Below are 14973 nucleotides of genomic sequence, written 5' to 3'. Positions count from 1 at the left end.
CTTCCATCTGGGTGTCCACCTTCCTGCCCAGGAAAAGGCTCTCAGTCTGCCTGGGAGACAGTCCTCTCCCCAGAGTCTGAGTGGGGGACCAGAGGCAGCCACAGGGTAGGGCAGGGGATGGGTGAGTGTGTGCAGCATCCTTCTGTGGCCACCGTTGTGCTTCTATTGTGACTTCAGGACACAGAAGTTTGACTTTGTAAAAGCAGCACACAGGACAGTGCACGGGATTCCCCAGCGTCCTATTGGCAGAGCAGCAGAGCTCTCCATCACCGGAAGACCACAGCCAGCAGTGACCGCGCTCCCAGGAGCCTCTGTGGGCACTGCCCAGAGCCCGGCCAGTGCTGCGTAACACACTGCCTCTTCCCACCAGGGCCGCAGTATGGGACCCTGGAGAAGGCCTGGATAGCGGTCATGTCCGAGGCAGAGAAAGTGAGCGAGCTGCACCTTGAAGTGAAGGCCTCTCTGATGAATGAGGACTTTGAGAAGATCAAGAACTGGCAGAAGGAAGCTTTCCACAAACAGATGATGGGGGGCTTTAAGGAGACCAAAGAAGCTGAAGATGGCTTCCGAAAGGCACAGAAGCCCTGGGCCAAGAAACTGAAAGAGGTACTTTCCACCCGACGCTCTCTCCCTCCTGCTGGCCACCCCACCCGCTCCCCACACTTCCACAGCTGGCAGAGGCACTACCCTGCAGGCCAGCAGGTTGCCCTGCTAAAGCCCCTAGTGCCTGATGTTCAGTCTTTATTGGTAGTCCACACCCCCTCGTGTTGCAGGCTTAAAAACCAGGCATCAGAACCACGTGGTGATGGAGCTCCAACCCAGACTCCTGGCTGCTGACCACCACGGGACTGTCAGAGCCTAAGAGTGCGGCTTCTCAGGACGCCTTGTCTCTGTCCCCCAGCAGTGCTGAGCGCCGCACCCCAGTTCTGGTTCTGACCGTTGCCGGCCCCGGGAGGCCATATAGTCACTCAGATCCCAGCCCTGCCGCCCTCCTGGGAGGCCTGGATTTAGTATCTGGCTTCTGGCCTCGGCCTCACCAAGCTTCAGGCGTGATGGGCACTGGGCAGCAAATTGGCATACTGGGAATCTGGCTGTCCGTCTCCTCTTTCTGTGTCTCTGACCCTCAAGCTTTTTAAGTCTCTGTAGACTGATAGAGAGGATTAATTCAGGTGTTTTTCTTTCTCTTGTATGGGTTTTTCTCCCAAATCTGTAATTGGTACTAGTACTTAAAAAAAAAATACAGCCAGAGCCACTGAGTCTTGAAGGTATGGCGAGTCAGAGGCTGCTCCCCACTCCTCGTCCCCAGCCCCCAGCAGCAACAGCAGCTGAGCCACCCGCTTCTACCAGGAGCTGCACTGCCTCCTCCTCCCCGTCACCCAGTGCAGGCGCTTCCCCCTGCTCCCCTCTTCTCTCTGAGACCCTGGCTCCCACCTGCCTTTTCCCTTAAGAACCAATTGTGCGTGTGTGGAATGGGCCTCTGGCCTGCCTCCCAGGCACAACCCCTCCCTGTGCTGAGCTTTCTCCTGTGCAGCTCTCGGCAGTCACGCCTCAGCCGCCAGGCCCACAGCAGCCTTGGATCTTGCTCCCAGTGGTCTCAGGCTGCATCCCACCCTGCTGTGTCATCCCCATAGCACTTCGCAGCCTATGAGTTAGCTGAGCATTTAATTGTTCTCCTTTGCAATGTGAACTCCAGAAGCTTCCCGGAAGCCAGGTGCCTAGACCGTTGCATGATACAGAGCAGCCCCTGGTCAGTCCACGTTAGGACCCATTGTCACGATGGTCTGAGTCTTGGAGGCACGTGCTTCCCACACTCCCAGGGTCCTCAATAGCCAGCCGAGTGGCCGGTGCTCAGGGCTTCCTTCTCGCTGCAGGTGGAGGCGGCCAAGAAAGCCCACCATGCAGCATGCAAAGAGGAGAAGCTGGCCATCTCAAGGGAGGCCAACAGCAAGGCAGACCCATCTCTCAACCCTGAGCAGCTCAAGAAACTCCAAGACAAAATAGAGAAGTGCAAGCAAGACGTGCTAAAGGTACGCCATGCGTTCGTCTGCTCGTGGGGTGCTGGTGGGTCCCTGGTTCTTGTGTCAGGGAACCGCTGGGGGGTGGGGGCTGGCAGAAAGATAAATAGCAGTGAGTCCTGTATCAGGATGGACACTCAAGGGAGCACCTCTCCTCTCCACAGCCCTATGCCCACCTCAGGTGAGTGGGCTGCCAACCAGGCTGAGGGCAGGAGAGGAGCCTGTGCTGCACACGGGCGTGGGAGTGGGCAGGGGTTCATAAGCCAGGAGGAGGCTTGTGAAGACCAATGAATGCTGAGTTGAGAACCGACTAAGTGAGGAGCTTGGAGCGGCCTGGGGCCTGGGGATGGAGAAAAGAGCTCAGTAGGACTGCTCTGATGGGAGTGGAGGCCGGAAAGCCCAGTGCATGGGGCTATACAGCAGCAGGGCTGGGAAAGGGAATGGAATTGCCCTGCAGCCATCAGGGAGGACAGTGGCAATGAGAGGCCACGTGGCTCCTTGGTGCCCTCTGCTTCAGTGTCGAAGGAATCTTGTACAGTGTGGCATGCTCCATGGGCATGGGTGGTAATCACCTATGCAATGCCAGGGAAATGGAACCTGGCAACTGGGCAGCTTCTTGTAAGAACACTGTCCCGGGAAGCGAAGGCTCGGCCTCTTGGTGCTGTGTCCCTCATCTGGCCTGCCGGAGGGTGCCTGGCAAGCCCTGCCCTGCTCCGCTGTGCAGAGAGCCCTGCTCCATCAGCAGTGGTTGCCCTGAGTCCCCCTGATGGACACTGGCCTCCAGACATGTGGTTTGAGCCCTCGGCTGTGGGTCTGAGGTTCCTGAACTGGGGCCTCACCACAGCACTTCTGGCCCATCAGCACTGGCAGTGTGGAGGCACACTGTCCCTGGTGAGGCTCTCGCGGGCCTGACAGAGATGACTGTCCCCTGTGGTCCTTAGAGGCTCCTGAGCAGGTTGGGGAAGCTTCTGGAAGACACATTTCTGGAGGGTAAAGGGGAGTTTGCCAAGCACCAGTCGGAAAAGGGTGTGTGTGGGAGGGTGGGGCAGAGCCTGTGCTCCAGGGGCCTGCAGGACCTCGAGTCGGGCTCCCTTCGCCCCTCAGGCCTGTGTGTGATGCTGTAGACAGGGAGGTGTAATTCCCCATGGAGCCAACCCTGTAGTGGGAAAGCTTAGGATCCGTATGGCCAGGCTCCAGCCCTGTAACTGCCATCCCAGGCTGTTACATACCCACCAGGTAGCCAAACCCACTGGCCACCAGATGAGAGTGGAGATGACTGTGCTGGGTGACCTTGGATCACGTGTCTCCCAGAGGGACCTGCCTGCTCTGGCCAGTTCCTAGGAACCTCATGCATTTTCTGACTGTCCTTGGACACTGCTGAGCCACGCCACCACTGTGACTCCTTGAAAACAGTCTGGGAAGGACTGGCTATGTGAGGGGCCAGAATAGGGCAGAGTTCAAGGGACAAGGACTTTTTCAAGCTGTCCATCTGTTGCTCATATCTCAGAGCACTGTGAAGTAGGAATTGTCCCCATTTTCTGGAGAAAGAATGAGGCTTCAGGAAAATGTGAGCACCTTCTGGTGTCTGGCTCCAGCTCTGCTGGGACTTAGAGCTGTGCTGTTATCTCAGAGTCGACTCCCTGAGCCCTGCAATGTGGGGCCAGCCTGAGGCAAAGGGCCACCCAGCACAGCCCTCTCCACAGAGAGGACACACACACACTGAGCCCCAAGGTGGCCCTCCCCTCAGCTACGTACCTGGTGGTTCCTGCTGAGAGGCAGTACATGCCAGGAATGGAATTTGTCTTGCAGAAGCAGAGAGACCAGGATTTGAACTTGATATTTGTCAGACTCCAGAGCTTTGGGGAGCCCAGAGAGGCTCCTGGGGCACGTTCGGTGGGCAAGGGGCTTCAGGGATGTGAACCCTTGTCTGTGCCTAACTCTCACTCAGACCAAAGAGAAGTATGAGAAGTCGCTGAAGGAGCTGGAGCAGGGCACCCCGCAGTACATGGAGAACATGGAGCAGGTGTTTGATCAGTGCCAGCAGTTCGAGGAGAAGCGCCTGCGCTTCTTTCGGGAGGTTCTACTGGAGGTTCAGAAGCACCTAGACCTGTCCAACGTGGCTGGGTGAGTTGCTTGAAGCTGACAAGGTCTGTGGGAAGTAGACCCGCACTACGCTGGAGTTCCCACCCATAGGCTGTCTTGCCCATCTGTGCTCTCAATGCCCAAAGGCCTATGTCCCATGCCCTGCACCTGTGGTGGGCGTGGCTGGACCAGCTGACTCTGCCCAATCATCTATGGCAGGGCATGCTCTGCTCTCTGGGGCTGCAGCTAGGACCAGCCACCCCTACTGATTTGAGACCGCCTAGGGTTTTTCAGCATGCCCCACCCCCAGAGTGCTCTGAATTCCAGCTGTGATACTCAGCCCCTTTGGTTCAGAGCAGCTTACTGCTGGCTGGGGGCGCTGGAACCCCAGAACAGCATGGACCCTCTGTGATATAGACCTGGGTCATGTCAGGGCAGCCATGGTGTTTCTTCTGATCTTGCCTGTCTTTGGTCCCATGATGCCTTCATTGGGCAGAGAGCCAGACTCCCTGGTGTCACCGGCATCTGTTGTCTGTCTGCCAGGGCCACCGAGGCTCACTGCAGCAAGCAGTCCACTCCCTGTGCCTCCTGCTGGAGAACAGGAATCAGAGACAACAGTTACTGCAGCTGCTCTGTCACCTCTCAGTCTGTGTGACGGGCTTATAAAGGAGGCAGCATTTTCCCTCCTTTTTGAAGATGAAGCATAGGCCGGCAAGGGGAAAGGCTGTGCAGCGCACAGCGCACGGCGGCTGGGGCCAGGGCTGCGTGCATGTCTCGGCCGGGAGTCTGCATGCCTCTTGCCTTCCTTAGCGTCCCAAGGACACAGCCCTGGTGGGCAGTCATCCCTGTGGCAACTGCAGCACGCAGTAAAAGCTGGGTGCCCCAAGCCCCCAGACCTGCTCCCAGTGCAGAGGCAGACGGCTGTACTCTCCGAAGACCTCAGGTGGCCCTTGCAGCCTTTGGGTTTGGCACATCTGCCTGGTGATTTTTCTCTGCTCCCACAGTTGCCTGCCTCGTGTGTGTGGATCAGGGTACCCCTTGGTGGGTTACAGCCCACCCTACAGATCTTCTTTCTGTTTGGCTCTGTAAAGACCCTGGACCAGAACTCCAATGTACACTTCACTCCCCAGATAGTCACAATGGCTGGAGCTGAGCAGCTGATCAGGAGGCAGGAGCTTTCTCTGTGTCTCCCCTGTGGTTGCAGAGTCCCAAGAATGGAGGGAGAAGGGTTCTCCCCACTTGTCTTCCTCCGCTCCCAGCCTGCATCACTGACACAGGTTGCACAGGTGCACTGATGTGGCGTGGGAGCCACTGGGGGCCACGTGGTTTGCTTTGAGGTGTGTTTGTGAGAAGTCGGAGCTGTGGTGGCTGCAGCTGAGCCCTGCTCCGGCTCTATGAGGTCTGCTCTCCGTGCTGTTGAGATGGCATGTGGAGAGTGGGGGTGAGGGGGCTGGTCCTGGAGAGCCGCGTGTGTCTCTGTGCTGCAGCTACAAAGCCATTTACCGGGAGCTGGAGCAGAACATCAAAGCAGCCGACGCAGTGGAGGACCTGAGGTGGTTCCGAGCCAATCACGGGCCGGGCATGGCCATGAACTGGCCGCAGTTTGAGGTAAGAAGAGGCTGGCTGCACTATGACCCTCTTATCCTGGCAGGGGCCTGGCCTATGGGGTTGAGCTCGTGTGTGAGTTTCTGTGTGTGTTAGGCAGCCCCGGGCCTGGCTGCAATCCACACCAAGTTACTGTGTCCAGTCCCAGGGGCTTAAGGCTTCCCTGAGTCCCTGCTGAGAGTGTGTTCCCTGTAGTCTGTCCATCACTTATTGACCATTGACTGCTGGACTCCTGGAAGCTGATCCCTCTGGGGTGCCATGGAATAGCTGGGAAGGGGGCAGCCCCCTGACCCTCCAAACAAGCTTTTTTGACCCTTGTGGTCAATTCAGTACTTTCCATTCAGAGTGAACTTCTTTCCATCCTGGGACTAAGCCTTCCAGTGTAGCATCAAGTGTTATGGAACAAGGGGGCTATGCAATCTATGCTGGGATCCCTGGACTCCAGGGGACTCCCCTGATGGTAGCATAGCAGGTGGTGGCCCCAGGTCCTTTCCCCTACATCCCTGGGGAAGCGTCCACCCTCCTCATGACAAGCTGAGCAGGTGTAGTCGGGGGTACCAAGTGAGGGCTGGTAAGGGACTTGGCATGGCTGTGCTTCCTCTGGGGAGGATGCTGGAAGGACTGCCTCAACCTCCCCAGTGCGTTGTGACTTCACCTGACTCCTTCCCAACCGCTCACCAGCTGTGGGGACTGGGCAAGCCGTTTGCCCTGTGTTTGACTCAGTTTCCCTATGCATAAACAGGGACAGCAGTGGCCCGTCTCCTTAGGTTCTGGACCCTGGCCTGGGTCCTGGTAGGAGCTGTCCCTAGGCCCTGATTGGCCTGTGGCTGCCTATCCTACATCTGTATTCTGTTTTCTGGCTTCCACAAGGTTTCTCCAAATGGTAGCTGGGGTCTGTGTGGGACACACACTGGAAGGAAGTGTGCTGCTGTCATGTGTCCTGGGTACAGCTGGATTTCAACCCAGAGAGGCCCAGGGATCAGCTGTGACATTGAGCTGGATCCCTCTCGGGATGGGCCGGGCCAGGCAGGCCCAGTGGGAGGTGTCTGGGCAGAGCCCTCGCTGCTCCCATCTCTAGGGTCCCGGCTGTGTCCACTGTGCTCGTGTTTGCAGCTGTTACGGGACCTTGCCCAACTTCCACTAATGTGAGCACTTGTTTTGTTTTCCATGCCACAAGGATGAAGTAAGTTTCTGTTCTGCACTAACTTCCGGAATGCTGCCCCCGTGGTGTGTCCTCCTGGTAGCAGGTCGGCCAGGCGGCTTTGCTCTCCAGGTTCCTAAGAGCCTGCCTGGGAGGGCTCTGAGTCAGAGGGCGCTGGGTGGATCCAGCTGAGTTCTTGGCCAGCTGACTTCAGTCGAGACAGTAGCAGTAGACCAAAATGGGGCCTGGATTTGGAGGCCAACCTTCCACGCTGCATGGGCAAATGGTTTTCTGGCCACAGTGTCCTCAGGGGACAAATTGGCAGAATAGATTCAAAGTTTCTGAAATGGTTTCTAACCTTGAAGTTGTGAGACCAGTGAGAGCAAAGCTGTGCTCTCTCCCTCCCCCAGCCCCCGTACCCTCCCAGCTATAGAACTGTTTGATAAGGGTGGATGGGGGGAGGGGAGGAGTCACAGACACACCCCCTGACACACACAGCTGCGCAAGCAGATGTTTCTGCAAAGCTGAGGCCCATCCCCCTCCTGCCCAGAGTTTTACACATTCACTGCCAGGGACCCTGTGAGCCATAAAGAGGGGCAGCCCCTGCTCGCAGCTCTGATGGAAGGTGCAGCTCCAGAGTGCTCATGGCCCCATGGACTCCTGCACAGCCACTCGGGCTGATGTGCAGGGCTGGAGGGCAGAGGCCCTGTGGGAAGAAGGGCTCTGCTCTCAGGTTGGGATGCCGGCCCTTGGGCGTGCACAGGCCAGGGTTGGACAGTTCTAAGGTGCTGAGCCCCACTGAGAGCCAAGCGAGGACAGAGGCTGTGAGGCTAAGCATCACGCGTGGTCCAGGGCAGGGGCCTGGCTCTCTGGGCAGGTGTTTGGGCAGCTGTGGTTTCCTGTAAGCACCCCTACAGATGGGATTTCTCTCTCGGCACCTGCCGTGCAGGAGTGGTCAGCAGATCTCAACCGCACCCTCAGCCGGAGGGAGAGGAAGAAGGCCTCGGATGGCGTCACCCTGACAGGCATCAACCAGACGGGTGACCAGGCTGCCCAGAACAAAGCTGGCAGGTAAGTGCTGGGCACAGCCCTTTGGGAGAAGTTTCCTGGAAGACAGAGAGACACACACACACACAAAACCTTGCAGGAGAAGTTTCCTGGAACACAGACACACATACACATAGACACGCACCCACAACCTTGTGAGAGAAGTCTCCTGAGGGACAGATGGGGCGGACCGGCACACACACTGTAGACAGTTCTGTGGGAGAAGTCTCCAAGGACACACACACACCATGGACAGCCCTGTGGAAGGAGTCTCCTGGGGAACACACACCATGGACAAGCCGTGGGAGGAGTCTCCTAGGACACACACACACACACACACACACACACACACACACACACACACATACACCCCGCATGGACAGACTGTGGAGGAGTCTCCTGGGGGACACACACACCCTGGACTCCTAGTCTCAGGGCAGTGGCCTAGGGGATGACCATTGGCTGGAAGGTCAAAGAGTGGTCCTTCAATGAGGGTCCCTGAAGCCTGGGGGAGGGGCCACTGGGCCAGGGCTAGTCAGATCCCCAGGGTCACCCCATGAGGCTGGCAGGAGGCAGTGCAGATGCTGCCAAGGGTGGTATGTGCTTGCTCCCTGAACAGGTGCCAGATGAAGGGTGGGTCCTTGGCATGCATGTCTTCACAGAGGGTCCTACTGGTTTCTGATGTGGTCATTTTGGAAACCAGGCGTGGACGGAAGGGGCAGCCTCAAGACTGTCAGAGATTCCCAGGAGGTGTGTTCCAGAAATGCCTTCCTGCAGGACTGTCATTAGACCTCCATGCCACAGTGACTACGGTCACCTAGATCACCTCTAACCTGGGCTTCCTCCAGAGGCTCAGCCCCAAGCACTGAAGCCTCCCCAGCCGGGGGTCTCAGGCTAGCCAGGACTGCTGCACAGGGTCAGCAGCCAAGCACAAGACCCTCGCTGGGAAGTCCACATCCACAGAGGGAGGAGGCCTGCTGGTCTCCACACCCAGCCTGCGCGTCGGCAGCCTGCCAGTTTGGTTTTATGCGCTTCACAGGCAAAAGGCCCAAGACAGCTGCAGGCCTCTCTGAATGCTGTGGTGGGCCGCTATTTCCTTGCCAGCTCCCTTCCCTTGGGCGGCAGGTGGTGCTGGCCAGAGAGCCATGTGCATGAGCCCAGAGCTCCGGGGGCCCTGGCTTCTGTCTTCACTGCCTTGGTGTGGTCTCCCTTCCAACGCTTTGCACGCTGCCTTCCTCCATTGCAGCCCTGCCCAGCCTCTCCTGGCCCGGAGCCAGGGGATGTGGCGGGAGGTCCTCACACTGGAAGGGGCTTCCTACATTGCCGAAGCCCTGTGGTATCAAAAGCAGGGCTCTGTGCTGGGGGCCTGGTGAGCCTGGGAGCTCCCTATTTATATCAGGGCACAGCCTCCTCCTGGGGAGTCCCCCATAAGCTCTGCCATGCCATCTCACAGCAGCAGGAATGAAGGCTGGGGGACAGTGGAGCAGCCCAGCTTGTAGCACTGACTACAGTGGTGGCCCAGCTAGGGCCCCTTACTAGCTTGCCCGCAGCCAGTCACAGGAAGAAACTGGAAGCACAATTAGCAAAGCATTGCCTCATGTTCCTGTCCCGACACCATCATCCTGCAGGCAATCAAGGAGCCAGGTGGTCCCTTGAGTGCTGGCCCCGGGATCCTGCAGCTGAGTTCCAACCGCCGTAGGCCCCAGTGAGCCGGGTCCCCTGAAAGCTCTCTCTCTCCCCATAGCAACCTTAGTGTCCCGAGCAACCCTGCCCAGTCACAGTCCAGCTACAACCCCTTCGAGGACGAGGACGACACGGGCAGCACCGTCAGTGAGAAGGAGGACATTAAGGCCAAAAAGTTGGTGACCACGTGCTTCCCTCTGGGGCTGCCTCATTGTTCTGTCTGTCCTCTCTCTGGCGGGTGTCTCGGGGTCAGCGAGCACTGCATGACTGCCGCACAGCACACCTGGCCTGCTGCCTGCAGTGGACGGTCTCTCTCTCTGGCTTCTTGAGTTCTTGGGGAGGGTACAGCTAACACTTGCCGTGCTTGTCTTCTGTCTCATGGTAACTCCTCAAGGCCCAGTTGTCCTACCACAGGAAGGCAAATGCATGTGAGCTGTCTGCTCCCATGCTCTCCTCTGCCGGGCACTGCCGCAGTGCGTCCACAGCCCGCCTTCCCTAGGGACGCAGGATGAATGTGGATGGCCTACATTCTCGCCAGAGCCTGGCTCCATATGCTGTCATGCCAAGGGGAGCTGTGCCCTCTTAGGAGCCTGAGCCCCAAGCCCAAGGCTCCTGCACTGTTCCCTCTCTGGGTGGGGTCATGGACCGAGCCTCGTGCCCTGTGCCAGCCCAGGCTGAGAACCTGGCATCCCCACCTTCCCTACAGTGTGAGCAGCTACGACAAGGCCCAGAGCTACCCCACGGACTGGTCAGACGATGAGTCCAACAACCCCTTCTCCTCCACCGATGCCAATGGGGACTCCAATCCGTTTGACGAGGACACCAGCTCGGGGACGGAAGTGCGAGTCCGGGCCCTGTATGACTACGAGGGGCAGGAGCATGACGAGCTGAGCTTCAAGGCCGGTAGGTGGCTCAGCCAGTGCCTGGGGGCTTCCCACTCGCAAGGCCAAGGCTGGGCTCAGCATAGGACACTTCTGCCAGGACACTCAGGAAACAGCAATGCTGCAGGTCCCCAAGCAAAGCCTTCTCCAGGCCTCAGCTGCCAAATCAGCCCTTGGCATTGCCACAGCCTTGCCCTGACCCCAAAGTGGCCATGTGCCCTCCCAGGCAGGACACTGTCACATCACCTCCCCACACCCCTGTGTCCTAGGAGCTTCCCCCTGGCTCTATTGAGCAACCTGAACCCTGGCTGCCTGTGGCGATGTCAGGTGTGTGTGTGTGTGTGTGTGAGGGAGAGCAAGTGATATGCTGGCTGCAGCCCTGTTTGAGGAGCCCTGTGCAAGGGCCTAAGGAGCTGGAATAGCCTAGGCTAAGTAGCCCACAGGATCCCAGGTTCCTTTTTCTGCCATGCCCCTTCCTTGATGCCCCCCCTTTGCAACAATCATCTGTCCCTCTAAGAAGAATGAAGCCAAGCCAGATTCAACTGATCCTGGCCGCAGCGTACTCCATTATCTGAGGGCGGGGTGCTATGCCCAGAGGCCCAGCTCCTGACCCAGCTGTTGCCTGCCTTGGTTGTCAGCTGCCTCAGGCCCTTGTGGGAGCGTTTCCTGTGGGCCTTTAAAGTCTGCTGCGGTTGTCACCCCCTACTTCATTGATTTTCACTTATTACTCTTTTTCCATCTTGCCTGTTGGGTTTGACAGAAATTTTGTCAGTTTAAGATGTTTCCTCATGTCCCAAGTACATTGGCAAAAGGAAGTGAAATAAGTGGGTCTATTTATCAGTTCACATTTTGTGACCTGGAAGCATTCCTGTCCATCATGGCTGTTTTACATCTGCTTTTCTGTAATGTAAAATCCATGTAAAAGGCACCCGTGTGGCTGCCTTCTGCAGGTAGCAGAGCTCTGACATGTCTTGATCTCGGGCCCACGGGCTCCTCCCAGCATGCTAATGTCACAGCAAGTGCCTCCTCGCAGTCTCCTTGCAGACTGGGGCATCCCTGAGGCAGACGTGTGAGCTCCGGGTACACAGAGGCCGGCGGGATCGGAGATACAGGGACACTGGCAGCCCGGGCCTGCTCCTGGCATTGCTGAGTCACACCTACAGGGGGTCCCCTGCACACGGAGTGCAGCCTCTGCAGGCTGGGTGCTCGCTGCAGGCAGGCCCCGTCCCAGACACCAGCAAGCTGTCTGTAGAGGAGGAAGGCAGGTCCTGCATCACCCAGCCAGTGAGCCGAGAGCCGAGCCTTGACCCAGGCGTGCTGGAAGCCCAGGCTGAGTTCCACAGGTGTCTTCCTGGTTTGCTGCCACACACAGAATAAAAATCAGGAGGGAGGTGTTGCCAGGAGGATGAAACTGCCCAGGGAAATGGCACTTGATTGCACCAGACCAAATGCCAAGGACACGCAGAGCTGCAGGGTTACCCCAGGGCAGCCAGCTTCCCAGAACGGCTGTCAGAGGAGGCTACTTCTCAACATGCTGTCCTCACCACCTTGTTCCCTGTCCCCTGGCATGTCTCCAGGAGGGACCAGGCTCTCTCAATCTCCTCCTTCCCCCAGAGCCAGACCCGCAGTAGACTAACCTTCAGGCTGAAGCAAAGCAGATACAGCACAAAGCCCAGCAATGTCTGGAGCCGCAGTAAGCGCCATCTCAGGCTGTGACAGTGCTGTCCTGCCTGTCCCCGAGCCAGTTCTGGGGGTCGGATGAGGTCCTTTCCCTCACTCAGCTCCTCAAGCTGCAAGAAGTTGCCTGCAGGAAAGGTGGGGTAGCAGTGTGGGCCAGGGTCGAAAGGGGGCACAGACTACAGGGTGCCTCTGTCATCCCCTAGGGGTCTTGGTGACAACCGAGAGCCACTTGGCTGTGGGGTCACTCTGAGGTGCTGCTCTGGCAGAGGCCGTTGTAGGTCTGCAGGTAATTCCAGGCTACCCTGACTCACACACTGTTCCCACTTTGTCTTGCAGGGGACGAGCTAACCAAGCTAGAGGACGAGGATGAGCAGGGCTGGTGCAAGGGGCGCCTGGACAGCGGACAGGTTGGCCTGTATCCAGCCAACTACGTTGAGGCAATCCAGTGATGGGCCATGGGTGGGCTGGCGGAGGGACGGAAGCCACCTTCCTGGGAGCTCCGCTGGCCTCCGGCCCGGGCCACGGCACCTCAGGCACCCCCAGCTGGCCGTGTGGGCATCTGCAAGGATGGTGGGTCCGCTGCTCTTGGCTTCCCAGCGTCCTTGAAGGCAGATGCACTGGTCACCTGGGCCTGGTGCCCATCCAGGTGCAGCTGCAGAGATGCGTGCACAGGAGGCTGCAATGCCACAGAGGAAGATCCCCCTTTGCCCCCTCCCAGCTTATCATGGATCTGTGTGTCCCCCACTTTCCCAACCGCGCCTGCCATGGCTCCCGTCACCTGCGACTTCAGCGAACAAACTTCCACGCCATTTTCTGAGTGAAGATCTTGAGGTTTGAATTTAAAGGCTATGTACAGTTGTAGTTTTTGACATACCTGCTCTTCCAGGCGTTGACACATAAGTGATGGTGCGGATTGGCCTGCCCTGGGGTCGCTCCTGCGGCCAGTGGATGTTTGAGGCACAAGACGGGTCAAGAGGCAGAGCTTGTCCCGGCAGCTCTCTTCTGGGACTCTGCTGGCGCGGTTGGGACGCTGGGGTACGGGTTTCAGGAATGGCCTTAAGTAGAACTCCCCCACGTCACCATATTTAAAAATTATTTTCACTGTAGTCCCGCTTAAAATTATTCTTTTGCTAATTAACAATTTTACTGGTGATTTAGGAGGTTAAGAGCAGGACTAAGCCTGTCTGGCCAGCACCTCTGTAGATGGAGGTGCATTGTTCTGGGAGACTTTCACGTCTTGCTGTACATCTGTATATATTATTTGATACTCAGAGAATCTAAAGAGTTCACCTACTGTTTTAGCAAGATGGAACAGCGTTGAACAGCATGTTTCATTTGAGTCCCGTGGCACCAGGTGCAGACCTGGCTGTTGGGTTCGGAGTCCCCAGCTGTGGTGCAGGCCCTCCCACTGGCCCTGCCAAAGCAGAGGTTGGGGCTGTCAGGGACGGATTGTCCCGCCTGAGCCACAGGGCCCATGGCTGAGTGTCTCAGTCCTTGGGCCTGCAGAGTCCACTGCTCAGAGTCCTGTGAGCAGCGGGCAGCCAGGAATCACCCACAGCATGGGCCTCTGAGCAACCGGGCTGCACTGTGTCCCGTGGCAGGGGGAGGGGGAAGGGAGAGCCTTTATTTTGTTAACTCAGACAGTGGGCCATCCCCACCACCACAAGCTATGCATTTCCTCAGTGTTTCCGGCCAGCGAGGCTCGGAAGCTGTGTTGTGTCTTTGTGAAAATTACCAGCAGAAGCCCTTGTCCGTGCTGCAGGTTCCCAGGACTCTCCGCGCTCGTCGGTTTAGGAGCTCCTGGGTGTGTATAGTGCTTCAGGACAAAAATCAATAAACACTTGATCTTGTGCGTGTCAATATCCTTCTAGCAAGCACCTGTCCTGGGCCCCTATGGGCTGCTGGGTGTGTCTGGGGCTTAGCAACCCTGGGGCAGAGGAAAGGTACGAGGTGCCTGGCCTCCATGGGAGCCCTTTGTCCCTGTTCCTGGGTCCTGCAGCTGCGTACCTCAGGCTGCCTCCACGCCCCACACAACACAAGCCAGCACCCGTCACCCCAGCTGCTCTTCCGTGTACCCCTCCTGAGTGCCCAACCTGTGCTTCCCATTCGGGTTGTCTGCAGCCGAGTGACACATCTCCTACCTTCACTTCACAGGGAGGTGCCTGCCCCACTGGGCTGAGCTGGGGACAAAGGAGGCCTGGCTTGGCAACCAGGGCCGGTTTGGAAATGGGAGAAACAAAGTGAGGATTGGGGCTGGCACTGTGGTCCAGGGAATTCAGCCACCGTTTAGGACAGCAGAATGCTGCTCTGAGTTCTGACTGCTCTGCTTCCAGGGCAACTTGCTGCTGCACCTGCTGCTCAGGCCCCTGACACCCACATGAGAGAGCTGGGTGCAATTCCTGGTGCTTGGCTTTGACCTTGGCTGTTGTGGGCGTTTGGAGAATGAGCCAGTGGATGCAAGATTCTCTGTCCCTCCGGTGCCCTGCCTTTCAAATAAATTTCAAAAGGAAAAAAAAGTGTGGAAAACTGAAAATGGGCAGGAGCTGGGAAGTTCACCCAGAACAAACTGCTCTGCAGGGCCCCTTCTCCAAGCCATGGGAGTCCCCAGGCTCCTCGTGTCCCTCAGTTCTGGGCAAGCTTGGGCCTGTTTTCCTGTAGGGAAGGTGCATACCTTCCTTACTGGAGGGTTAGGGTTGCAGGTGCTCAGGAGGCACTTGATGTGGGAGGATGAGGGACCCAATGGCTGGGTGCAGCTGGGACCCTCTTGTGCATTGTACAGGACCACCAAGTCCTTTGGCCCCTCTTCCCAGTCTAAGCCCTGGGTAACCCTGTCAGCCAT

At 57.7% G+C, this 14973-nt stretch overlaps 1 protein-coding gene across 3 annotated transcripts in view; it reads left to right on the top strand.

Moving 5' to 3' along the window:
• The window catches only part of PACSIN2 (protein kinase C and casein kinase substrate in neurons 2), a 103271-nt gene extending 89284 nt beyond the window's left edge, over nt 1–13987 (top strand). Inside the window, exons 4-12 of one of the 3 annotated variants that reach the window (XM_040987192.1) lie at nt 371–606; nt 1872–2027; nt 3964–4139; nt 5585–5705; nt 6880–6885; nt 7793–7914; nt 9635–9748; nt 10280–10476; nt 12471–13987. In XM_040987192.1, the coding sequence (XP_040843126.1) occupies nt 371–606; nt 1872–2027; nt 3964–4139; nt 5585–5705; nt 6880–6885; nt 7793–7914; nt 9635–9748; nt 10280–10476; nt 12471–12583 (1241 nt within the window). In that variant the 3' untranslated portion in view covers nt 12584–13987. The remainder of the gene's footprint in view (nt 1–370; nt 607–1871; nt 2028–3963; nt 4140–5584; nt 5706–6879; nt 6886–7792; nt 7915–9634; nt 9749–10279; nt 10477–12470) is intronic. The other 2 variants (XM_040987202.1, XM_040987203.1) reach the window with 2 other exon arrangements.
• The last annotated feature ends 986 nt before the right edge of the window (nt 13988–14973 follow it).

Source organism: Ochotona curzoniae, unplaced genomic scaffold (genome assembly GCF_017591425.1).
Source record: "Ochotona curzoniae isolate NIBS_2020 unplaced genomic scaffold, NIBS_Ocur_1.0 contig_1014, whole genome shotgun sequence".
NCBI lineage: Eukaryota > Metazoa > Chordata > Mammalia > Lagomorpha > Ochotonidae > Ochotona > Ochotona curzoniae.
This window is presented reverse-complemented; position numbering and strand designations above follow the sequence as displayed.